This window comes from Pimephales promelas, chromosome 2 (genome assembly GCF_988280905.1).
Source record: "Pimephales promelas chromosome 2, fPimPro1.hap1.1, whole genome shotgun sequence".
NCBI lineage: Eukaryota > Metazoa > Chordata > Actinopteri > Cypriniformes > Leuciscidae > Pimephales > Pimephales promelas.
In genome coordinates, this window is record NC_142770.1 from 46,294,296 (window position 1) to 46,322,007 (window position 27,712).

The window sequence follows — 27,712 nt, forward strand, 5'->3', positions numbered from 1 at the left end:
GTATTGTTTTATTACACACAACACTCAAATATCTCAGACTGTTTGTCAAAAGTGCAAAATTGCAACAAATAGCCTACAACATTGCAAGAACAAAATATACATCCAACGTAAATTGCATTTAGAATATTTTCTCTAAAATACTGATTGAACTTGGACAAATAAGGCCATGGGTAATTAACGTTAGTTGTTTCTCCATCATCCAAATCTGCCGTCACCTCTGGCTCCATCATGGATAATCATAATATGGGTGTGTCACTGTCAACCCACTTCTTTACGTCAGTGAACCGTTAGCCGCAAGACGCGTGATTAAACAACAGGTGGTGGTAATGGCAAAAAAATGAGTTTGTAATCTAACGAGAAGAAGAATATCCTTGTATCGCGCTGATTCGCGCAGGCTCGACAAACGCAATGTAGCTTTTGCTCGCGCTACACTGCTACTTGCTGCAAAAAGTAGTTAGCTACTGGAAAAGCTACACTGTTTAAAAAGCAACTGAGCTACTGCCAAGCTACTGAAAAATGTAGTTAAGTTAGTAGCGTCGCTACTTGTAGTTAACTACTCCCCAACACTGGAAGTAACAATACTGTACTGAACGTGTCTGGAAATGTGTATAAACAATATAGTGGGATGACGACATAGTCAGTACGTTAGATCTAGTAAATAAAATAAGTTACATACGAAATGTTATACTAATGTTACCCTGGAACATTATTTTGTATTCATGTAATGTTGTAGTTTACCTTGTTATTTCACTTGAGTTTACTATGTTGATCCGCGTTTTCATCCGGAGTCGATCAGATTCACGTTTTGTCTGACGAGCTTGAGCAGATAAAACTTTTTTTGTTTTTTATATTTATGTGGAGTTTGTGTTGGAGTCTGTGTTGTGCTGGAGGCAGGACGTTTTGGGGGGTTATCAGACTCCATGTCGTCAGCTGAAGTGCCGTTGTTCGCATGATAGACTGTAGGATAGAGAGGCTCGGGACTCGGGAGCGCACATGCACGTCACTTCTGATGGATTTCGCAGGAAATCCGACCCGGAGACCTCGCATATAAATAAGAATATTGGCCTTCAGAGGTAATGGCAAAACCCGAAAAGTAGATCGTTGCAATGTGTGATTACAACCCCTTCAAACACAGGCAATAAAAAAAGGATTCATTTTATAAAAATAGTTACATATAGAACCTTTAACTCTGAAAAAAGAGTTAAAAATTCAACTCCAAGAGCAGAATTATTTTAACTCTGCACTGGAGTCTAATTGATGGTCTCACATGTACACTCAGATTGAGTTGATTTTAACTAACAGGGAGTTTATTCCAAAAACCAGAATTTGCTGTGTAATAACCGTATTTTTGACAGTAAAGTTCTGGCAACCACAGCTGCCGTATTTTTTTTACTGTAAAAATTACAGTTTATTTTTTACAGTGAGTATTACATCAATGAAAATATGTGGTTCCATGAAGAACCTTCAACATCAATGGAAACACTAAAGGTTCTTTAGAATGTTCACATGTTCAAAGAATAGGTCTTCTATTGGAATCTGTGAAAAATCTCCTTAGAACCTTTATTTTCAAGATTGTAACATATTTTTCAGGATAAATTTCTCTGGTAAATTGCTGGCAACCATGTTTTACCGTATTGCTCACTGGTCTCCCCATGCATCTCATGAATGAGCATCTGAAGGGCTTTTAAGAGACAACCTCTTCTCATTTCTTCAAATGAATAAACACATCATGCAGCCATAACTACAAAAAGGTTTAGTCACAAAATGTCATGTTCTCCCAACTGGCCTATCAAAGCGCAGGCAGATCGACTCCTACAGTGCCTTGAATCTCGTCATGTCATCGTACTGATTGAAAATAACAGTGTTAGTGGAGCATATTATAGTCAGAGGAGCTGACGTGGTCCTGGCCACAGACTTTAACTTAAAAAAGAGCAACTAATCGAATAGATCTCGTGCCTAAAAATTCAGCTACTTTTACAGCATTGTCCAATTGTCTTAAAACAATCACTTTTGATTCTTTAAGCTTAAAACTAAAATTAATAAACTGTCATTGTCATTTACATATAACCGTGCCCCAAGAATTAAAGGTTCCTGCAGAAGCCAGTAAAGGGAGTACGGGTTTTCGGCTCCAAACTTTAAAAAGACTCTTTTAGAGAAGTGAAAAACAGACAGGTACATTTTAATTAGTAGAAAATGATGTTTGTTTAGTGCTAAACCTCCAAAGTTTTGCTAAACAATATGGGCCATTGTCCTCCAGCTAACATCCGACGCACCGTCTAGAAGTCTCTACAGAAACTGAACGAGAAGCGGCAGTCCTGCTCTGTAAATGTGTCCGTTCTTGTCCTCCTCCTCCTTCTTTCGGTAGATAGAGAACACTCTGTCGAATCCAGTGTAGTCTATCTCTTGTATTTTCATCAGTAGTTGAGGAGGAGGATCAATACACACCAGCTTATGCCACAGTGAAGACGTCAGGTTGGTGATAACAATAATGCGTCCTCTATAAGACATTTTAGAGAGCAGCCACTTCCATTTCTCTAAACATCCTTTAATTTTTTCAACAACTCCTTCTTGCCACTTTCACCGCATTTTGTTGCGTGAGTGTAGACAAACCCTGTGCATCATGCTTCCCCTGTTGAACACGCGGCCCAAACCACACCAAAAACAAACTAAAAACAAACAGACAAAAAAGGCAGAAAACACAAAGATATTTAGACACAGAAATCAACTTCACTCACCACACTCACAATACACCACTCACACACTCTACACCCACACCGGAAGAGAGAGAGAGAGAGAGAGAGAGAGAGAGAGATGCTGCAAGATGCCGGGGTTGCTGTTAGGAGACATCGTTCCCAATTTTGAAGCCGATTCCACTTTTGGAAGATTAAAACTTCATGATTTTCTGGGGGATTCGTAAGTGATGCGATCATGTGTGCTTGTGAAATGAGTGTGTGTTGTTTTTTATGTGTTGTTCATCATAGATTACAATACCGCAGTTTTATTCTCAACAGCAACTTCCTGAGGTCACATCTAACAATATTCCCTCTTTTCTCTCCTCCTCTGAGTTCTTCTGATTATTCAGTATTGGTTATTGGTGAATTGTGTGGCTTTGGATATAAGATGCGTTTCTCTCGTAATGTCCTCACAATGGACAACATGTGCTAGTCAGGACGCTTTGATAAATACATGGTCAAAGCCGTTGTGTATTCCTGTGTGGTGATTGTGTTTGTAGGTCAGGCGTACGTGACTCGAGACGCCACTGTTACCGCATCTTCAGCTTCATGCAAACGCTGACACGGCTTGACACACATAAAGAGCAGAGTCAACAAAACATCTCTGAGAACACACACCCCTGCCTCAATTCTTCTCTTGTTATGTCCTCGATTGCTGATTTGCATACACTGCTGCTTAAGATCTCTCTGTTAATCTGTCCCAGATAGCAAACTGACATTAAATCAACGTGGAAATATGACATCGAAACAACGTTGATCTGACATTGTTTTGCTCATCGAATTAACGTTGAACCAACGTCAGATGCGTCATTCTTTCAAAACTAACGGAAAATCAACTTGAAATCAACGCGTTGTTTCAATGTTATGAAAGCAAACCAATTTTCGATTTCATTTAGCTTTGAAGAATGCCGCGTCTGACGTTGGTTCAACATTAATTCGATGAGCAAATCAACGTTGTTTCAATGTCATGAGAGACGTCGTTTCCACGTTGATTCAATGTCAGTTTGCTGTCTGGGGTATTACAGAGGCCTGTATATGTCCTCCGAGTCCTCGTCACAGTCTGACAAACTGAATCAGCTTTTGGCCTGTCCTTACTCTCTGAGACCCTATTTCAGGGTCAAGACTTGCTTTCAGGGTTGAGGTTATAATAGAGGGAATGCATTGACGTCACTTTCCCGCCGGAACAACCCCCCTCAGCCTGACTGAGTGGCAAAAGATCTGCTGCGTGACTGGACTTGAAAATGCGACTAAAACGAACAATTTTATCAATTTAAACTAAATGTTGGACTCAATATAGTGTTCCTCACAACTTACTAAAGATCCAGTGATCCATGGATATTGACATGCAGCCAGGAATCGTGTTGCCTGACATTTATTGCCTGATTTCGACACCGGGGAAATAAAAGCAATATAGACCTAAACATAAAGCAAATTTGCCTGTGAACACTTTATATAAATACAATATAGGTAGGTCTAAATCCGGGTGATCACTTATATAAGTGTTATATTTTTGGTCAGTGTTTATTAAAAAACATCCAATAATGCAGAATATGCAATGATAATTATTTAATTGATGAGTTGTTAATATATATAACAATACAAATATATGTGTATGGTTTTACAGCTAAATTCAGCATATTGACACACAATGATAACTGCAGATCCACCTTTCGCTGACTGGAGTCCAGTTGTTTCTGTGAATTGCAGCGATCCATTTGCTCCTCTTTCTATAGCAGTCTGTAAAAATATACCTCCGATATTTTGTCAAATCTAGTTGTACAGTCAATCGCAAAGCTCTCTCCCACTTTATATGTGTTGTGTTTGTTTTTCGCGGCATTCACGCTGAAAACAAATAGAGCCGCTCAGTCTTTTTGCCACTCACTGTGAGGAACTGCAGGCACATAGGTAAGGGTTTGGGACTAAGTTTTGGGTTTAGTGATATCAGACTATGTTATGCTGAATGTTTTGCAGTGATGGTGAAGCTTCACTGTGAATAAAGCAGTAACTTGTGTAAATGATGCACTAAACAGCTGCTCTTTACTAGAGTTACTGAAACAGAGAAACTCAATCCCAAATGCTCATGGTGTTTTTATCTCTCTACGCATGTGTTCACCAGACTTTCTGTTTTTATGACATTCTGGGAATCTTTTAATAATCAATGGTCTTGGGTTGGATATTCATGTATTGAACATTAAAACACTCATAAGTCACTGATAAAATGTCTTCAGCAAATGGAAATGGACCCATTTCACATTTCAGTTCTCAAAGTTGGAGAAACTTCCATAGTGGCGAAAGGAAACTACAACAAATACGATTTCTGAGTTCCCATTTGCTCTAGTCTCTATGACATTACAGAAGAGGAAAACTGAGATTGATTGTGTTGGTCAGAAGAAAGAAAGATATTTCTGTCACTCCCTTAGCCGCTGTGTTAGAAACACACTGCCAGCGTTTACTACTTTACTGTCATTTAATACCAACTTTTAAAAATAATCTTTTATGATTTATTTATTTAAAAGGTACACCGCACATTAATCAACATGAGTACAAAGTCCAACATGTAAATGTGCCAGATTTAGCCATACAGGCTAATTTTCATCTGTAGTCCCTATAGCAGGTTGATGATTAAAATAATAAATGCACTACAACAATACAATAAATACATTATATATGAAAAAAACAATAGACAGAAGTAAAAGTGTATAGACACACATTAGTATGCAACAACAACACATAAGCATCCTATAGCGATGAATACAAACACATTATTCTCTATTATGGCAGCTGTTTTATTCTGTATATAATAATCTTTTTACGTAATTATATAATTAATAATTATTCTGAATAATCATTTAAAAATGTAATGTACATTTATAACATTAAGTATAGCGTTATAAATGCACATTTATACATCAATGAGTCGGACTGAAAACTCCTGTAATAATCTAGTGTTTTCTATACAAACAGTGTATATGTGTCTATGACTCTAAAACATGCAATGCACAGAAATCCTGTAATTCTTAAAATGTGTTTATGATTCTTACTCAGATATGTATGAATGCTAGCCTGACTTCGTCATTGTCACGAAACTGCTCAGAGACACGGCGGTTAAGATCCAAATGCAGCTTTAACAGGGACAATCCAGACACGTAATCCAATAAACAGGCAACGGTCAAGTACACAGGTATTATATGGAAAGAAGCGTAAATGGATGGAGAAGCATAATTATTGCAAAGTTACGTCTCAGTTTGTGCTTATCTTGGTGAAAGCCGATTACAAATCAGCATGAAGTTTTAACATCTACTCTCGTGTAATGGAAATCAAGCTTAGAGATAAAAGGCAGTTTAGAGATCGGTCGATAGTTACTGCACATTTCTGAATCAAGATGAGGTTTCTTCAACATAGGTTGCACAATAGCTGGAACGACACATTTGGCTAAAGAGCTGTTTATGATAGCGGTTACCATTTGACAAATGGTAGAAAAACATCCTTAAAAAGATGAGCCGGGATAATATCTAGAACCAGATCACTCCATAGTAGAGATTATATCAGCTATCTGAGTTGTAGAGACAGGTTTAAAGTTACATGGTTCAGAGAAAACAATGGAGCTTCTAATATCATCATTTTTTGAGTGACATATTTTTTAAAAATGTTCACAAAGTTCAAAAGAGGCCTGAGATAAAATATTCGTAGTTGTCGAGTTTAGAATAGAGTCAAACGTATCAAACAGGTCGCTTTGAGTTGTCAGAAATTAGTTTAGAAAAGAAATTTTGCCGCCTTTTCTGCTGTTTGATAGTTGATCAAACTTGATTTTAAAATGTCAAATGAAACCTGTAGCCTATCTTCTTTCCAATTTCGCTCCACTTTTCAACACTCTTGTCTGAAAGCGCTGGTGACATCATTTAACCATGGCTGGCCAACAACCTTCATCTTTTTATGCTTAAGTGGATTCAATAGTATATCACAATTTCGACTAAGTCATAAATTCTGAAATTAAAAGACAAAATTAGGACATACTAATTATAAGATTAAAATTTGAAATTATGAGAAAGTCAAAAATATGACATATCGATTTATAATTTTGACTTACCAAATAATTGTACTACATAAGCCGCTTTCTGACCGGAGGGACTTTTGCAGTTCCTAGAACCTAAAGTTCCTATAACCCTTTTTTTCTCGTGTTCCAACCGGACTAAATTGGGGATTTTTTAGTTCCTCAGACCGTAGTTCCTATAACTCTTTCAGTACCTAGTCTAGAGCGAGGACTTTTTTAGTTCCCTTTCCCTAGGTCTATGTTGATTGGTTCAACTTATAAGTCATGCCATTACAACGAGGATTAAGACAAACATAACGCATTCAACCAGCTAATTGCTAATGCTAGCTAAACTTACCCGTCGTTTTGTTTGCCTCCTGCGCTCTGCTCTTTTATCTTCTTCCATCATATTACTTAAAGGCACTCTATGCAAGATCTGTACCTTAATATAACAGCTTCAAAGTCGTTTTGGTGGTTAACAAAGTCATAGTAGGGCGAATCATCCTGGTAGGAAAGCTTGGGGGGGACGCCGCCGGAAAAACCAGCCATGCAAGTTTGAGAGTGGCGCCCCTGACACAGCGCGTGAGAATCACGAAATGGTTTACGGCAACGACGTCACACGCATCAACAACATCATACTGTATGAAGCTACTTTCGAAACAGGGAAAGAGAATTGGACCGTGCTAGAAACCGGACAAGAGTCCACTCGGTCGGGCTTTCACTCGTTGGCGCGAGCTTAAAAGCTGCACTGGATTGTAACTGCGATGCTGACCTGGCGATCTTGTTGATGGACTTGTAAGTAAATCTCTTATTTATAAACTTGTTTGTATTTGTATACTAGTTGTTTCTATATTGTATGTTGCTGCACTGGCTTGTGGTATGTAATTTTTTACGGTGCTGTTCATTCATCCGTTGTTGATAATAAGACCAGTTCAATAATTCTCACATGTCTATAGCTTTCGATTACCAGAGCTTTAAGCAGACTTCCTAAAAACAGTCGTTTCTCTTAGTCTTGTTGTTTTTTTCGTTATGTTTTATTGCCGAGCTTGCCACAAGAGCTAGTTTGCCAGCTGAACTCAGGTGTTGTGATGTGTATTTATCACGTATCTTTAGTCCTGTGTCTGGTTCGGATTTCTTATGACGTGTGTAAGTTACTGTTATATCAAGTTTATCTGACTAACAGTACACTTCCCGACTGTAACTTCAAATTGTGTTGATTATGAATCAATCAAATCTTGATGCTGTTGATGTTGATTCTTGCGATTACCATGAGGACATAGTCAATATCTCACATAATTATTAGGACATATATAAGCCTAGAGGTTGTAAATAATTGAACACAATTTGCTATTATGATAAATTGTAATCATGTCTAAATCATAACGTCCAATGTTATGAAATAATGCGACGTACATTTAACTTGATTGATGTCATCTGACATTTTGTAATGTTTACATTACAATCAAAAAACATGAATGAAATTATACAGTAGCCTATACACTATAGGCTATTTACTTCTGATTTTGCAGAAATCATGTAAAAACGCTATAAGCCAGCAAACGCGATAGGCAACTTTATTATTAAAAAGCAGTCTAGCACTTGACAGTAGTTCAGTAGATATGCAGTAACAGGGGAATAACGGTTATTTACGACAGTGCAAGTACACCACAGCGGCTCTAGAGGTCACTGTTTTACCAAAAAACCAGAGAGTGCATAGTGTGCCTTTAATATCATATTACGCTGGAGCCTTCGTCTTTCTCTGTACAGAACTCAAGCATAATCTTTAAACGCCGCCGTTCGTTCTCCGTTATTTAGGTCCCGGCAAGGCAGAACAGGAACATTGGAATAGCCTCCTCGGTGCTGGTTTGTTATTGTTGTATGTGGCCGCAAGACCGTTACCCCTCCTACCAGTTCCTAAGGCCACTTGGCCAGTGCGAACGCAAGCAGCAAAACCGAGTTTGGGGGAGAGTAGTTCTTAGAGCTGTTTAGAAGTGGACAGTTCCTATAACTAAGTTCCTGTAACTACTTGGCTATACTAAAGCGGCTATACTTGCATACTAAATACACACGTTCGATGTCGTAATTTCATATTTGTGATTTACAAAGCATGATTTATTGTATTGTTATGTGGCGTAATGGGCTTCTGTCCCAGTTCTGTCATTCCCCTTGAGTGACCTGAGTTCTCCTCGTCAGCTGGGGCGTCCTGTTCTCTCATCCTCGAGACTTCACTCCTGTCTGCACCACTGAACTCGGCAGAGCAGCTCAACTCAGTCCAGAGTTCAGCAGACGCAACGTCAAGCTGATGGCGCTCTCAGTCGACAGTCTGGAAGACCATCACGGCTGGAGCAAGTTTCGCTTCTTTCAGTCTGTAGCGTCTCTCTCTGAATGAAACGCTGCTGATGAGTCTCCATGGATGATTTCAGGACATCTTGGCTTACAATAACGCAGAGTCCGGAAGCGAGTTCCCTTTCCCACTCATAGCGGATGCCCGAGGCATCTGGTGGAGACGCTGGGCATGGTGGAACCAAAGGAGAAGGATCAGACCGGGATGCCACTCAGCGCGCGATGCGTAAGTGCTCTGCACACGTGAAGAAAGCTTCAAGAACAGAGCAAATTACAGTAACACTTTAGTTTAGGGTCCAATTCTCACTATTAACTAGTTGCTTATTATGTCTATTATTAGGATTGGCTGTTTGTTAAGCACATATTAATGCCTTATCCTGCATGACCATATTACATCCTTAATTCTACCCAATACCCAAACTTAACACCTACATTACTGACTATTAATAAGTGGAGGAGTTTATTGAGGCAAAAGTCATAGTAAATAGTTCATTAAAATTCTGATCACAATCAAGGACTTAATCAAACCTGCACTTTCAGTCCGTCAGTGTCTGGTGTCCAGAAGCATTCAGACTCTTGTAATGTCTTCATTGCTGTCTTCATTGAAAAGGTCCTGTAAAGGCATTATAATTATCTCTGTGAAGGCCTATTTATTTTATATATGTATTATTATATATATTATTTCTTCAGCCCATGAGATCAGACTAACCGAGGCTCCTCCGCCATGTCTACTCTCCATCCTGCTTCGCATGCTTGATGGTTTACTGTATCAGAGTTGAACAGAACTGAGAAGGTTTGGGTCATTGGTTTGGACAGAGCCAAAAAGCCTTCACACTGCACTGATTGATTTCTTAACGTGTGCATTTTTCGTTCAGGTATTTGTGATTGGTCCAGATAAGAAGTTGAAGCTGTCCATTCTCTATCCTGCAACAACGGGACGTAACTTTGAGGAGATTCTGCGTGTTGTCGACTCTTTGCAGTTAACGGCACACACCCGTGTGGCTACACCTGTGGACTGGCGGGTGAGAAATGTCAAGCCTGGTGTGTGTGGAGTGTGTGTGTCTGGTCCTTCATCAGTGTGTAGTGAGTGACGCTCATCTGCTGTTGTTTGAAGCCTGGAGACAGTGTTATGGTGCCGCCCAGCATCCCTGAGCAGGAGGCCGTGACGCTCTTCCCCGCTGGAGTTTACACCAGAGACCTGCCCTCCGGGAAGAAGTACCTGCGCTACACACCTCAACCAAACTCCCATCAGGAGTGAATGTGCAGACAGCGGATGTGTGGCTTCGGTGATGCCGTGTGTGTGTGTGTGTGTGTGTGAGCAACTGTTAGTAAAACACCAGCGCTGTTCTCAAAGCAAGAGGCAAAGTCCTCACATGTTACAGACACAAATTACAGGTTTAATAAACATCACTGACACTTACAACACAATAAAAATAAACAATACAATTAAAATTTGTGTTTTTACATTTTAAATGTTATGTTTTATTTATTCAAACTATGTATTTCATCAAATTTTGTATTTCATAAATAACAAATTTCTACTTGAAATAGTTCAATATAGTTCAAGTATAGATTTTAAAACGCATATATCTCACATATACAGTATACATCTCGTGTGTGTGTCAGGGCTCTCAAGTGCCAATGATTGAGCGTGACAGTCACTCATTTAGGTGTTTTGTCACGCACTCTCGCCACATATTGTATTTCTCACGCAGAAAAACTATTTATTATTTAATATGACTGCAGCGCCCCGAATGTCTCTGGCCGCTTCTCTCACTGTGGACCCGGCAGGAATCAAGTCCGTCTCCCTGGAGTTCTTACTCGAGCCCGATCAGCCAATCAAAGAAAAGAAAGGGGCTACACAATAGAGTGCCGAAGTTACGACGTCACTCTGTAGGCCAAAACGCGGAAGTGAGTTAGCATTTTAGCACTACGGTTCCCTCGCTCTAATGCCTATGGGATTTTTGAATGGGTTTTTGCTAAATCGCCTGAAATAAGGTCTGTGGTGAACAAAGCCTCTAAATATTTTCACGTTTTGATCTATGACATAGAACACACAGTTATAACCTGCTTGTGTTTTTTTAAACTTTATTGTGTCTGATTGTGTTTTTTAAAATCTTTATATAGGCTTCAAAATGTATAAATTTTGGATAAACTTGTAAAGATTATCTTGCTAGACAAAACCTGTAAGGGTCACAACTCTTGAACACAGATCTTATTTTTTGCGATTTTCCAAAAGTCTATGGGGAAAATGCATTGCTTTTCGACCGAGGGAACCCATGCGCCGCTAGCTTCCGAGTTGTCCTACAAAGTGACGTCAACAGTTCGGCACTCTATTGCCAATCAGAAAATAGCACTATTGTATCTGGGTAAGATTTAACCCAACAACCACTGAAAAAAGCATATCCTGGAATTGTTCATGTGATTCTACTACAACATCTTCGAAAGTTTCGTTCCCCCACAGAGGAAACCACTGGACCTCGAGCATCACTATAGCACTGAGTCACTCATGATCTCCTGTTTTAATGTTACAACAAACTCACAACCTGTTTGACACAAAATGTTTCCCAGATAATTAGCATCAGTTTTTCACGAGTATCTGTAACTTAGCCAACAGTTTTACAGCCTGTTCACTGAGAACACCTGCTCAGAACTAGTCATATTTACATTAGCAATCGATGACTGACATATTATAAACATTTCTCTCCAATTAGCACTAAATAAATTAAAGTGTTGATGTCGATGTTATAGGTCACTTATAAAAACATGTCATATTTTATAATTATATCCTGGCCATGGATGCATTAATATTTGCAGCTTTCTTTCAAAGATGTCAGGTAAAAAGCAATTAAAGTTCCCATGAACCGGAAGGTGCAAACGACGGTATCAAGAGAACATAAGCTTGATTAGTGTGTGGACCCACATTAAAATTAAATAATAGCATTAAGTAAAGATCCGTCCTAATTGCCAGCCGTAACCTATCCGGATATTTATAACAATCTCGTTCAGTATCCGTATAACGTACAAACTACAATTTACCTCAACAAGGCAACATGAACGACACTCGTCTCATTCGTGGAGGTGGAAAAACAAGTGCTTTGTGACATGCAAGATTTGTTGTATTAAAATGTAAGTGCTAAAGAAAAGGCATGAGAGTCGGTTGTTTTTGTCAATTTTAAGTTTTCGTTTAAATTGTTTGTGATTTTAATATAAGTACATGGTTACATATTTGACCACTTGCTTGAGCAACTTAATATATAGAAGTAATGCATGGGATAATTGGCTTACGTTGTTGAAATAGAGAGTATGTGTTAAAATAACAATAGTGAGTAGCGGGGTGTTTGTGGTTCAGCCGTGGATCAGTTTTACACTGCAAACACAGCATATTTAAAGCACTTGCGTCCTGCTTCTGTGCCTTATACACACCGTACACGCATTGCACACGGATTATGTGTGAAACCTGTGGTAAAATGATAGGAACAGACTTTTCTGTGGGGAGTTGGCTGAAAGTTTAGCCTATTTACCCTAGTTATAGCCTCTCCTGCGCTGTCTCAACCCTGTCTCCTTCCCTTCACGTTTTCTGACAGTCAGTATCTTATCGCATAAAAACTAACTCTGATGTTCTTATTGCTGTTGTTAGAACAGCCGTGTATTACACAACACCATCACGCTGTTTAAACAAAACAAAAAACAGTGAAAATATGGATAATCCCGACGCTACCTCGCTTGTCCATTGACAGACTGACAGTTTCCGTGGTTTCTATGTCAACAAAATGGCCGCCGCAAACACTGGGGATATTCAAATGAAATGACCCATCATAACATTGATCAGCTCTACCAAACTTGATTGTCTTTTTTCATGAATAAACAAACACTGTTATGTTGTCTTGATTGATACTGTGAAGCAGCTTTGATACAATCTGTATTGTGAAAAGCACTATATAAATATATTTGACTTGACTTGACATGACGCAGATCGAATAAGGTCTATAGTGTGACTTGTTTCTCCATATAAAGTTGAATCAGCTTTTTTAATAAAAGATGTTGGTCCATCTAACACTTTTGCAGGATCTTCTAAACGAGACAGTTTTGGCCAGAAGAACTGGACCTTTGAGTGATAAATCCCTCATGAGACACATATCAAATCTCTTCTTCATTTTCACCATATGAGGTTGGAGATTAGATTGACTCTGTTTCATGTTTCACAGTATCAAAGGCTTTGTACTTATAAATAAAATGTAACTATTATTGGTTATATAATATTTATAATCAATTAAATCTAAGATTAATGGAATATCGTTACTAATGTGTCGTCCTTGTATAAAACCAGACTGACTGTCATCTATTATTGTATCTAAACATAACTTTATTCTTTGATATAAATATGAGACGACACTTTGTCATGATTATTAATGAAGGTTTTCGAGTCTCTAAATTGTCAAGAAGCAAACAGTCCTTATTGGGTTTAGGGAACAATGTCATTAAGCCTTGACACAAAGTTGGGGGAAGTCTACAAGTTTCTATCGCCTCTTTAAAAACTAATAATAAGAATTCAGAAATGTAATCTTGAAATGCTTTATAAAATTCATCATTCTTTGGGCATTTATGATCTTGAACGTACTAATGTTCTTTGTTAATTCTTCTAGGGATATGTCTTGATCACAAATGTCCTTCTGAGTTTCATCAATACTTTGAGCCACACTTTTAATACAGGAGAGAAAATATGAGCTCTGACAACTGTTGTGTTCGAGCATAGTTTTATAGAAACATCTTCCACAAAATTACACATTTCTTCACAGATCTGATCATTAATTTTGAGTTTATTCTGTTAACTCTAACATTTCTTTTTTCTAAATTATGAAAATACTTCATATTCCTTTCACCAGCTCTATCCATCTTCTCCTAGAACGAATAAAGGCCAAATTTAGATATATATTGTCAGATACAGCTTGTAATTCAAATAAAATATTGATGTCAGCTTGTGATTGCTATTTTTTTCCATAGATAGAAATGATTCCCTTGAGTATTTTATCGTGTCTCATTATTTTTTCCTGAGATAATACTTTATCCCTTTCAATAGCCGTATTACAGATCTGAAATGTTGTACAGGGGTTGGACAAAAAAACTGAAACACCTGGTTTTACTACACAATAACTTGTTAGAATGGTGAGGGCCTCATTTTGCATCCAAATACAGCACCAATTCATCTTAGGAATGACAGATAGAAGTCCTTCACAGTGACCAGAGGGATTATGAGCCGTTCCTCTTCCAGAACAGTGTCCAGGTCACTATGATGCTGGTGGACTCGCTCCTCCAAAACACCTCAATAATATTCAGATCTGGTGACTGTCAGACCATGGGAGATGTTCAACGTCACTTTCATCTTCATCAAACCCTTCTGTCACAAGTCTTGCTGTGTGTGTTGGTGCATGATCATGCTGATACACGGTTTGAGCATCAGGTGCTCATGATCCTCTAGAAGGGTTTGGTAGTCCTCGGCAGTGTCGTGTCCATCAAATACAATCAGGATTGTCATGATATTGGAGCTCAAACCATCACTGATCCACCCGTGCTTCACTCTGAAGATTGGCCGCCAGGCATATAGATGTGAAACCTCCAACATTGGCCAGTGTTTCAGTTTCATTGTCCAACCCCTGTATATTCCCAATGTTTGCCATATATTTTGCTTCTATCAAATTTTCATGTATATTTTTTTGGGCTTTTTCTTTGAAGATTCTGTCACTCAAAATTGTGTTATTTAATTTCCAGTAATTTGGCTTATATTGTATTGATCTACCCCTTATTCATAGTACTAAAGTAATGAAATGATGATCAGGAAAGTCTGAGGTCTATTTTGGTTTCTTCCACATTGTCCAGCAACTCATTTGAAATAAGACAGAAGTCAATCCTGGATCTCTTAGACACATTTATGTTATTCCAAGTGAACTGGATTTGCTGTGGATTTTGAAGTCTCCATATGTCTCAACAGTTTAAATGCAGACATAGATTATTAAACTCTCCATATTTGCTTCCCGATCTTTGAGGTTGACAGTCTCTGATGGGTCACTTGTTATGCAGTTCCAGTCTCCCCCGAAATTAATTTAGCGTTGATGAAGGAATTCAAGGCATTTATTTATGCAAAAAGGTGTGTGTTATATATGGTCACTATTATTATGACCATATAACCCAAAATGAAGTAATTCTCCATAAATTCAATAACTAGAATAACCCATCTTCCTGAATCATGAAGAGTTTCCCTGAAAGGAGCCTTTAATACGGCAACGCCTGCAGATTTACTGTTTCCAGAAGACATCCAGATATTGTTTCCACACTGATTTCTCCAGAAATTAACATCTGAAGATAAGGCATGTGTTTCTTGCAGAAAATAAAAATCTGCCTTGAAAGTTTTACAGAATAAAAATACAGCTTTCCTCTGAGTCTGTTCTCGTAGACCCCTCACATTAAGTGAATAAAATGACAAACAGAACAAGTTCACTAAAAAGAAAAGAGAAAACCTTGAGATCTAGATGTAACAAAGAGGGAAAATTATTTTCTTCACCTTTTGAAAACTGATCAGAACAAGCAAACTTTGGATTATAAATCTGACCTTTGACCTGTCAAAGATTAAACATAACAGCACATCACTAAATGTATTTAGAGTACAACTGAACTTCTCATGAAAGTCCACAGGCAACTTCACTTTTAGATTGCATCAGAGCTGTCATTACATGTGTGTTTCTTTACCCTCAATGATGGCTCTGGCTGTGATGAAGAAGGCTCTTCTCCCTCGCTTCTTCCTCTTCAATCTGTGGCCACAGTTTAGTACGAGTCTCTTTGTCTTTCCTGGTCAAATCTTCGCCCAGTTTTAACTTCTTTATTTTTAGGAATTTCCACATTTCCAAACCTTTTCTTTGGTGGATCTTAATGCAGATCTTGTTCTCAGCGGTCGAGTTTTCCCATCCTCTCTCCTCCCGATCCTGTGGATACATCAGTTTGGGAGCGGATATCCTCTTCAGGATCTTGAATGACTCTTACAGATGTCAATCGCACGCTGTTTAACATCTTCTCCTTCCTCTGGCAAGACATACAGCCTTAAGTTCCTTCTGTGATAGCGTCCATTTCATTCAATGTCTTCTAGGCCTGTGATTCTCTTCTGATGGTCATCACTTGCAATTTAACCGTTTTTATTTCTGTTTTCATGTCTTGAAGAGAAACTCTGATTCCTTTAAAGCTTCGACTGTCTCCGCATTTTTCTTTATCAGGCCTGCAAGATTGTCCACGTTCTCTTTTATTTTTTCAGCTACAAGCCTGTTTGGAGAGTGTAGGTTCAACTTTACCTTTCTTTGCGACTGGAGCGACGGAGCGGACTCAGGAAGATGGACAATTCCTCTGTGGAAATTAGTGTAGGTGTGCATATCACCGGCTTTGACAACTTCCAGAACATCCTCAGTCACATCTCTGTTCTCAGTGGTGAATGAAAGCATCTTGTTTGTCTTTTTCCTCGATCTCTCTGCCTTTTCCCAGACAGCAAACTGACATTGAATCAACGTGGAAACGACGTCGCTCATGACATTGAAACAACGTTGATTTTGCTCATCGAATTAACGTTGAACCAACGTCAGACGCGGCATTCTTCAAAGCTAAATGAAAATCGAAATTGGTTCAACGTTAATTCGATGAGCAAAACAATGTCAGATCAACGTTGTTTCGATGTCATATTTCCACGTTGATTCAATGTCAGTTTGCTATCTGGGTTGTCTGTCATCATTTTTTTAAACAACTAGATAGTCATGCTTGAAAGGGAGTCCAAATTGTCCTGTTATGAAGACAGCAATATAAAGATATATTTCCAGTTGTTTGCACAGATCAGATTTACCGTTTAAGGTGAGAAAATCGTTTATCTTTGTCTCTGCCGCCATCTTGCGCCCCAAGGCTGCATCCTCCGAAGGCCGTATTCGAAGGCCGGTTGCTCATTGCGCCGTGACGAAGGCGACCCTGATTCAAAAGCGACGCCAAATGCACCCTTCGTTTCCCCGTGAGAGAGAGGACACAGTAATGGACCCTTAGCGGCTTATCCTACCCCATAAGTCATCGCGCCGCTGACGACAGCATTTTTATTTGAAAAAATGGCGGCCGAGAGTACGGTGGACGATGGCAAATTCACATTTAAATGTAAGTATTATGTTTTCATTTACTTCAATATCTAGCGAAACCAGAGTTAAAAGTCATAAGTTTTTCTTTCTTTTAAAATTCATCTTAACTCCTTCATCAGCGAGGCTTTATTTGTCAGGTGGTTTGAGGCAAAACTTGTGATAATAGTTGTTTAATCATTGTTTCAGGGAGCAAGGAGCAGACAAATCAATTTATTAAAAATTGAAAATGACCATTTATTTACCGGGGGCCAAAAACTCCTCCAGCGTGGCTTGGAGAAAAGACAACAACCTGTGTGTAATATTTGCAGTAGTCTGTCTCACTTGTGTATTATAAGAAATATCACTCACCCTATAAAGCCCACAACAATAAGAAAAGCATTGTCTCATGGCAATGCGGTTTCACTTTTATGTGTTTGTGTAGTGCTGTCATGCAAGCTGTGTCTGAAGGACTGCAAGTGTCCTGGGACAGGTGAGGGTGTGGGAAACACACTGCTGAAACTTGGCCCTTATTTGTCCTCATGGATGAGGTGTTGGGACAGAGCCACTCCTCGAAGTTCAATTAAATGACGTATTTTATGAATTTTTAAATGAGAAAACTAAGTTGTGTACAGTTTATTTAAATGAGATGATGGACATTATTTTTGCTCCATTTCTGTGCATTGCTCATTTTTAACAATTAACTTGATGTGCTGGGATATGAAATAAAAAGGACACTGATTATTTAATGATAAGTGCAATTTGCAAAAAACAAAAAACAACAAAAAACACTTCAATATATATATATATATATATATATATATATATATATATATATATAGTCATATAACATTTGAAAATTAAAATAAATACTTATATAGATACATACGGGTTTAAAACTATTCACAACTTATATATAATCTGAAATGAAAAAAAAAATCAATTCATTTTTTTAAAACAGCTTTAATTCATTTCATAAGACACCATATATGATGATACATTTGTATTAAATCATAAAACATAGAATCAAGAAAAATATAATATAATAAAAAACACACTTTAGGGGAAAAAAAATGTTGGTGCCTAAATTAAAAGCTTACTCTGTGAAGTTTAATTGTGAACAAACAGATTAGTTATCTACAGTAGTTAACATTAACTAAAAATGACAATACTTCTTCAGCATTTGTTAATCTTTGTTAATGTTAATTTCAACATTTACTAATACTTTATTAAAATTGTTAACATTAGTTAATGCACTGTGAACTAACATGAACAAAACAATGAACAGCTGGATTCGTATTAACTAATGTTAACAAAGATTAACAAAAACAGTAACAGATGTATTGCTCATGGTTAGTTCATGTTAGTAAATACATTAACTAATGTTTAATAAATTAACCTTATTGTAAAGTATTACCCAAAAGGATTGAATATAATAAATACAAACCTCAGGATGTCAGTCATTTACAATATCCAGCATCTTAGATAATAGTCCAGAAACAGGGAATATAGCAGATGCACTTTTGAAATGTCTATTTAAGAGGTTTTAAACAGGATTTAGAGATATATGTGGTATAATATCCCGCTCCAGTGCAGTAGGTGTCAGTGTGACACTGTTCAGCTGTTCCAAACCCTCCTGGAAAAAACACGAACAACAGCAAAACGAAAGGAACACCTGTCCACATCTAAACCTGTCGCTCACTGGATTTGATTTCGTCTATGATTCAGAAAACATGTCTATAGATGTCGATGTAGCACAATGCCTACCAAATCTAATAACACTCGCGGACATTTATGTGTTTAATCCACAATCCATCGAGACCAGCAAGAGATTCTGAGAATGACGCGCGCGGACTGACAACAAGCGTTATGAGTTTAAAATACTGATAAATTCTCTTCTTAGTGGACAAGACTGCAAGTAAGTTTATTACATTCCCCATTACAGTCATTTTTTTTATCAATAAGAACTTCATATTGTATATTAAGCGAGATTTAAATGTGAAGTTACAGAAGACTGTTCTTCTGCGACTCTGAACAGAAGAAGAATCTGCCAGAAATGACAATCTTTTGAAGTAAAAACACAAAAACTTTTATTGAGAAAGGGCCATTGAAAACAAAAATGTTTTTGAAAGTTTTCTCCCATTTCCTCTTCCGTGTTAGGCTGTTGTTTGTGTGATGTGAAATCGAAAGTATTTTTGAAGAAGACATTTACAGAAGACTAACGTCAATCAACAACAACCTGCTGTTATTAAACTCAATATTTCAGTTCATATAGCAATTATGATTACTTAGTAGTATTACAATATGTCTATTATAATTTAGATTACTTTTACTTAATCAGTTATTTTAGGATAATTTGAAAGTAATGATATCAATGATTTTTGTGAACTTGAATATGTTTGTAAAATGATATTATAATAGAAAATATGTCAAATTGAGTTCAGTTTTCCAGCACAGTGTACATTTCTGTTCCCCAATGAATTCATATTTAGAGTCAGTTAAACTCATGATTGAACAATCAGAAATGATTAAGACCATTCGATTATTTTACATGGCAATATATTTGTTTGTAACTCACTTTATTTGATAGATTGTTTTTGCTGTTGTTGATGATGAGTCTTTATTCTTCAATAAGATGTTGTTGATGTGTGTAAATGTTGTGCTTTGCAGGTGATGCTGAAGGATTGAGTGTTTTCTGATCAGTTTTCAGGGTCAGTTTAGCTGCAGTATGTCAGAGGAAAGAGGAAAGGACTCTCTCTCTCAGATGAGTCTCTCAGAGAAACACAGGTGAGACTGCGTCTGTTTTCACACTCTCACTTTAAACTCCACTGGACTTTGTGTTTCCCTGTCAATAACACAACTTTAAGCATTGCTCTGTATTTGCAAATGCTTTGAACAACTTCAATTTTAACTTCTTAAATTAAAAGTGACATTAAGTAATCCAAATAAATGAATTTAGTATTTAGATCATAAAATTATTGACAGATATTAGAAAACAACTATACACTTACAGGTCCTTCTCAAAAAATTTGCATATTGCGATAAAGTTCATTATTTTCCATAATGTAATGATAAAAATTAAACTTTCATATATTTTAGATTCATTGCACACCAACTGAAATATTTCAGGTGTTTTATTGTTTTAATACTGATCATTTTGGCATACAGCTCATGAAAACCCAAAATTCCTGTCTAAAAAAATTAGCATATTTCATCTGATCATTAAAAAGAAGTGTTTTTAATACAAAAAAGTCAACCTTCAAATAATTATGTTTAGTTATGCACTCAATACTTGGTCGGGAATCATTTTGCAGAAATGACTGCTTCAATGCGGTGTGGCATGGAGGCAATCAGCATGTGGCACTGCTGAGGTGTTATGGAGGCCCAGGATGCTTTGATAGCGGCCTTAAGCTCATCCAGAGTGTTGGGTCTTGCGTCTCTCAACTTTCTCTTCACAATATCCCACAGATTCTCTATGGGGTTCAAGTCTTACCCATGATTGCGGTTTTGAGTAATGAAACAGGCTGGGAGTTTTTAAAAGCCTCAGGATCTTTTGAGGTGTTTAGAGTTAATTAGTTGATTCAGAGGATTAGGTTAATAATTCGTTTAGAGAACCTTTTCATCATATGCTAATTTTTTGAGATAGGAATTTGGGGTTTTCATGAGCTGTATGCCAAAATCATCAGTATTAAAACAATAAAAGACCTGAAATATTTCAGTTGTTGTGCAATAAATCTAAAATATATGAAAGTTTAATTTTTATCATTACATTATGGAAAATAATGAACTGTAGCACAATATGCTAAATTTTTGAGAAGGACCTGTAATTCAATTTAATTCAAGTATGCTAACAAAACTGTTGCACAGACATTTCTGTTCTCTATTCTGTCAATAAATAAAAACTTGAAATGTTCTCTTAAATTATGGTCAAGTATATTATATATTCTTAACATATTTAATCTCACTCATGTATATTAAAGAAATTGTTAAAGGGACACTCCACCCATTTGCATTAAGATTTCCTTTGTTAGAAACCCAGTTATACTATTGAATGTTCGTGCAACACTCTCTCATTTTCCCGAGACGAGAGAAATCCACTATTTACCTTTTTCACTTCCTCCTACAATGACGCAACAATCGTAATTTTACGTCATTGTAGGAAGTGTAAGGGGGGGGGGGGGGGGATTTCTGTAAAGACTACAAGCACTAGTTCCCACCCTTTCAAACCCGCCCATAGGGGGTTGGGCCTAATGCCTTAACAGACCTATCACAGATCAGTGCCAGTGCATTTGATTTCACCAAAATATGGACAACAGTACTGAATACATAGACTGATGCATTATGGATAGGATTGGGTACCGAAACGCGGTGCCAATAGGGAACCGGTTCCGTCGTAAACGGTAATAACCAGGCCGAATAAGAATGAAAATCTCTGTGTCCCGAGGTGCACACACGCAAAGTCTCTCGCTCTCTCACTCTCTGCAGTGCGTGCATTATACGGTTTGGAGCACAGTCTGATCTGTCTCGCATGCACACTCTTGCTCACTCGCTCTAGATTCCCGGAGATTGTAACTAATTTGCGGGCATCAGGGAGCCTTTATCAATATGCAGGAGACTCTTAGCGAGGGGATTAATGAAGATGCCGAAGACGGCTGCATTTCACATGTAAAACTACGCATCAGAGTAAGTGTAGCGATTGAAGCCCATATAGAATCACGCCAGTTCATTGACTGATTGGGTGGGCGCCGCCTTGACGCTCTTACATCGTCATATTATATTAGCATACATTATCTGATTTCATTGTGCGAAATGATTTCCAGGCGGTAGCGTAGAGTGGAGCTCAACTCTAGTCTACATTGATGGGTGGAGTAGTGGGAGTAGGGCTGAAACGATTAGTCGACATTGTCGACAACATCGTCAATAAAAAATTGTCGACAAATATTGTTGTTTTCGAGTAGTCGTTTGATCTCACTTGACCTAATGTAAGGGCGTGCAATATCGCGATATGACCGCTAAGGCGCTAGAGTGTTATGGGGCCCTTTACAAATGCTATTGCGGTAAAAGAAAAAACAGTGCAAATGAATCCGAACTAGCAAGGTTTGGGAAAGTTTCACAAAACTTAAAGCCAACAATGCTGTCATGTGCATTACATGCAAGGCAGAACTTGCTTTTCACGGGAGCACAACATGCATGTTGGAGCACTTAAAGAGGAAACATCCCGTCAAAAGAGGAGCCAGTGAGAATTGAGTGTTCTCCAGCTGGAGCTAACTAGCGGTAAATCTCTTTATTAGATAATGCAATACTACTGATAATATTAATAATATTATCAATACTAATATAATTACACTAACGTGATTATTTATTTTGCATGTAAAGCTTGATCGAGCTTAGGAGTCCTGGCTGTTTTTATTATTGTAACACTATTAGGTAGTCTTATCACTCGCCTGTATTTTGTTCCATAATAATGAAGACTTACAAAAGATGTTAGGAAGAATCTCATGGCAGGTACTTTTTCTTTTTCATACTGTAAATTAAAAGGTAAATGAGAACAACGTCCTTGTCAGCTCAATTGTCATGTAAAAAAAAAAAAAAAAAAGAATAATTTTTTATTTATAATAAAGGTTTGCAGATTAATATTTTACCATTTTTTGTCCTGAAGTAAATTACCCTTTTTCTGTTTCAGTTCTAAGAAAAGCAGTGGGCCTATTAAACATTTAGAGAGCATTTGATCTTTTGGATGTGATTTGAGTTGGACCAGAATCTGAAACTTAAAGAGAATGACCTGTTTAGTTGGCTCTAAGTTAATTAAAACAACTATTTTAAAAGCTGAACTGATTTTCTTTTTAATATTATAGTAAGAATATATATAACTCAATATTTTAAGTAATTGAAAAAGCTGAATAATCGTTCCAAACTTAATGATTAGCCGACAAAATAATCGACGATTAGTCGATTAATTGTTCTAATAATCGTTAGATTAATCGATTATCAAAATAATCGTTTGTTGCAGCCCTAAGTGGGAGTGGCCTGCGCAGCTGAGCATTGCAATGCACTATGGGGATTGTTGTCTACAATGCACAAGTAGGGCACTAACAAGTCATTTCTGCCTTTTATCGGACAAGAAGGACCCAAATTAGAAATTTATGAAATTATTCTACTACTGTACATAAATGACCCACTTTCAATACATATTCATGTCTCCATCGGTGGAATTACCCTTTAAACTATATTTGCACATTACAATGTGAGCCAGTAAATAAAATGATGGTTAACTATAAAACTGTAAATTGTGTGAGTGTTTGTGTTTCTGTGGAGGATTAGATAAAGACACAGGTGTGTTTCAGACACAGTTGATCCTCCTTTACTAAAGTGTTTTCTCTCTCTCTCTGTTCTTTGTGTCATCAGTGTAAGATCAGGCTCACATGTGTCCAGCTCTGTGTCTCTGAAGAGTGATCGGTCTAAAGGTGTTGATCCACCAAACTTCAGTGAGAAAACACCATCATCTAATGAAAGGTATTTTGTGTTACTCATTGTGTGTCACGTGTTGACCGTTTAAAAGTTGTATCAGTGAATACCAATCATGAAACATGTTTAGATCAAATATTTGTCAGAGTATTTACAGCTAATGCTTATTTCTCTTTCTGTAAAATATCAGTTAGTATTTTATTTTACTAATGTGATTACAGGCTTCAATATGAGACATTAGACTCAGACTTTCAGACTCACAGGAACCACGAGAATTTCAAAGACAATCTTCTTGGGATCTTCCAGGTAGGAAAAAACATTTTTATAAATGTTTAATATTTATAACAAACAAATATGTTATTGACCAAAGAAATTTAATTAATCTTTTTTTTTCCTTTTAAACACATTTTGGCACAACTTGGTTAGCATGTTATTCTTTTAACTGGATTTTTTATATATATGGATCATAATTATTGAATAAATTGTTGATACCAAATGTAGATGAACAATTTGGCTTAAATTGGGTATTCTGCCTTTTCTTTTACTTTTGTTTGTAGGATCTTGAGAGGAAAATAATCACATTTCTGAAGAATGAACTGGAGAAGTTAAAGAAAATATTACAACATGAGAACACACAACACTTTGTGAAGGACTTTAATGAGAACAGATCCAGTATCAAATCAGCAGCTCTTGATCTCACACTACATTACCTGAGAGAGATGAAGCAAGATGAAGCTGCTGATGCTCTAGAAGGCAAGAGACTCGTCATCATCTGTCTGATTGTCTCTTATAAATGTAGGAGAGAAAATGAAGACTAAAACTATCTATTTTGTGTTCCTGTGTTTAGGTGAGCTGTTATTCATTCATCAGCTGAAATGTGGCCTAAAGAAGAAGTATCAATGTGTGTTTGAAGGAATGGCGAAGCAAGGTGACTCCACACTCCTGAATAACATCTACACAGATCTCTACATCACTCAGGGTGGCAGTGAACATGTCAATACTGAACATGAGGTCAGACAGATTGAAGTTGCTTCCAGACGTCATGAAGCACAAGAGATACAGGTTGAATGCACACATTTGTTTGAAGCGCCTAAACAAGACGAGGAGATCCGAACTGTACTGACAAAAGGAGTCGCTGGCATCGGGAAATCAGTCTCTGTGCAAAAGTTTGTTCTGGACTGGGCTGAAGGAAAAGAAAATCAAGATATCAGCTTCATATTTCCTCTTCCATTCAGAGAGATGAACTTAAAGGAGAAAGAAAAACTAAGTTTGATGGACCTTATAACTCAGTTTTTCCCAGAGACAAAAGGACTGAACCTTACAAGAAGGAATCAGTTCAAAGTGCTGTTCATCCTTGATGGACTGGACGAATGTCGCCTTCCTCTGAAGTTTGATTATAATGAGATGTGGCATGATGTATCGTCACCAGCCTCTCTGGATGTTCTCCTAACGAACCTCATGAAGGGAAATCTGCTTCCTTCTGCTCTCGTCTGGATCACCAGCAGACCAGCAGCGGCCAGTAAGATTCCTCCAGACTGTATTGACCGGCTGACAGAGATACGAGGATTCAGCGACGCACAAAAGCAAGAGTACTTCAGAAAAAGATTCAAAGATGAGAAAATGGCCAATGAAATCGTAGATCATGTTAAACAATCAAAGAGTCTCTTTATCATGTGCCACATACCAGTCTTCTGCTGGATTTCAGCCACTGTTCTCCAGAACATTCTGAAGGAGAAGAGAAATAATGATGTGAGAAACACTCAGGCTGATGAGATCTCTAAAACACTGCAGGAATCAAACACTGAAGACACTCCCAAGACTCTGACACAAATGTACACACACTTTCTCCGCTTTCAGATCCAGCAGAGCCGCCGGAAATATGATGGAGAATACACACCAGATGTTTCCTGGGATAAAGACACCATCCTTTCACTGGGGAAACTGGCATTTCATCATCTGGAAAGGAACAACCTGATCTTCTATGACACAGACCTGAAAGCCTGTGGTCTTGACGTCTATAAGGCATCAGTGTACTCAGGCATGTGTACCCAGATCTTTAAGGAGGAAACAGGGATCGTTCTTGGTACCATGTACTGCTTTGTTCACTTGAGCATTCAAGAGTTTATTGCAGCCCTTTATGCACATCTGTTTCTAGACATCAACAAGAAAAGTGTGTTTGATCATGAGTCTACAGAACAGGAAAACAGAAATGAAACCATGATAGATTTTCTCAAGACTGCAGTGGACAAGGCGCTGGAGAGTGACAATGGACACCTGGACCTTTTCCTTCGCTTCCTCCTCGGTCTGTCACTCCAGTCCAATCGACGACTCTTACAAGGTCTGTTGACACAGCGAGACGGCACTGACCAGAGCAACAAGGGGATAGCTCGACTACTCTTAGGAGGTTGGTTGACACAGCGAGACGGCACTGACCAGAGCAACAAGGAGATAGTTCAGTACATCAAGCAGAAATTAGCAGATAATCTTCTTGCAGAGAGATCCATCAATCTGTTCTACTGTCTAAATGAACTGAACGACCAAACTCTGGTGAACGAGATTCAGACCCACCTTAGCAAAGGAAGTCTCTCATCTGCTGACCTTTCACCTGCCCAGTGGTCTGCTTTAGTCTTTGTGTTGTTGACATCAGAGGAAGAGCTGGAGGAGTTTGAGCTTCAGAAATTCAAGAAATCAGACGAGTGTCTCATTAGATTATCGGCAGTCATCAAAACCTCCAAAAGAGCTCTGTAAGTAATTTAATGTAATTAGTCATGTTTTGGTCTCGTCTCCTTTATCTACACTGCTCTATAGTGATTCTTAATCATATACCACATATTTTCAGCAAAACATGAACTTCGGTTAGCAAAGGATGAAGCACACTGTTTGTTTTATCTAAGATGTAGAAAAGACTAGTTGACCTGTTATGTCAGTGTTGCTCACCCTTCTCACTGTATATTTACTGTAACTGTAAAAATAATGGAAAATATTTATGTATTTTATACAGAGAATGTATTCTATATGTTTCATTCAATTCTTTTATGTGATTTCTTTATATTGTAGGCTAAATGATTGTAACTTAACAGACAAAAGCTGTTCAGCTCTGGCTACAGTTCTTGGATCAGATACCAATCTGAAAGAGCTGAACATGAGCAATAATAATCTACAGGATTCAGGAGTGAAGCTGCTCTGCACTGGACTGAAGAATATAAAGTGTACATTGGAGATACTGAGGTAAGTGGTGTGTCAACAGACAAGAAAACTCAACAAAAATGGTGTGATTTGTTTTAGATATTCTCTTTACAAAATATATGTATAAGAATGTTTTGTGTGGATGTAAGGCCACATAAACACTGTAAAGTTTCAGGATTGACAACTGCATTTAAATGTGAGAGTGAGTCCCTTAAATTATCTTTCCATGTTTGTAAATTATCGTAAATAATCGTTCCCTTAATAATCTTTCCATGTATATACAGAACACGACTCACTCCCAATGAATAGCACTGTGGTAATCTGACCGCTATTCTGACAGCAAAAATATATATATATATATAAAAGCGAAAAAAAAAAACTTTTAGTATGTTAACTCTGAGCCTTCACGAGGATGTCAACGCACTGAATCGCTCTTGGTTTAAATAGTTCAAAGTTGATGTCAGATTTAATGTTATTTTTTTGACAAATTATACATCATTACAAAGATATAAGATTCAAGTTTCAGTATTTCACCACTTTTATTTTGAGAAACTTATAGTGACAGTTATCTATTAATTTGTGTCAGGAGTTATGTAATGAAAAAAATCTGTCGCTACCTTTAACCCTCTGGGTCGGCAAACACGCCAGTGCGTTTTGCTCAACTTTTTTTTTCTTTTCTTTTTTTCTTACAAAGCAGCAAAATAGACTTAAAATACTCTGTTGGTTATGGTTGTAAAGACTTCAGACATGTGAAAAAAGAAACTGTTCAATGTCTACTTTTTTATGTGACCACTTACGATCAAAATAAAACATTGTGCTTTTGTAAA

General features: G+C 37.6%; 2 protein-coding genes across 4 annotated transcripts; both read left to right on the forward strand.

The window, feature by feature from the left end:
• The first annotated feature begins 7,358 nt into the window (after positions 1-7,358).
• LOC120492439 (peroxiredoxin-6) lies at positions 7,359-10,447 on the forward strand. The gene is given in 6 exon segments (XM_089120245.1): positions 7,359-7,471; positions 8,956-9,130; positions 9,186-9,246; positions 9,249-9,331; positions 9,981-10,127; positions 10,220-10,447. Coding segments are annotated over 6 exon segments (723 nt in total). The 3' UTR covers positions 10,364-10,447.
• An 8,430-nt stretch (positions 10,448-18,877) lies between these two features.
• Positions 18,878-27,190, forward strand: LOC148997637 (protein NLRC3-like). Of its 3 annotated transcripts, none has more exons than XM_089123286.1 (7): positions 18,878-19,152; positions 19,905-20,021; positions 23,640-23,747; positions 23,921-24,005; positions 24,257-24,452; positions 24,547-26,443; positions 26,757-27,190. In XM_089123286.1, the coding sequence occupies exons 2-7, from the start codon at positions 19,963-19,965 to the stop codon at positions 26,929-26,931; spliced, it is 2,520 nt and encodes an 839-aa protein (XP_088979412.1). In that variant the 5' UTR covers positions 18,878-19,152; positions 19,905-19,962; the 3' UTR covers positions 26,932-27,190. The 3 variants fall into 3 exon arrangements, with proteins under 3 accessions (XP_088979412.1, XP_088979418.1, XP_088979415.1); XM_089123289.1 differs by lacking the exon at positions 18,878-19,152 and adding an exon at positions 23,245-23,315 and having other exon boundaries at positions 19,935-20,021; XM_089123292.1 differs by lacking the exon at positions 26,757-27,190 and having other exon boundaries at positions 24,547-26,447.
• The last annotated feature ends 522 nt before the right edge of the window (positions 27,191-27,712 follow it).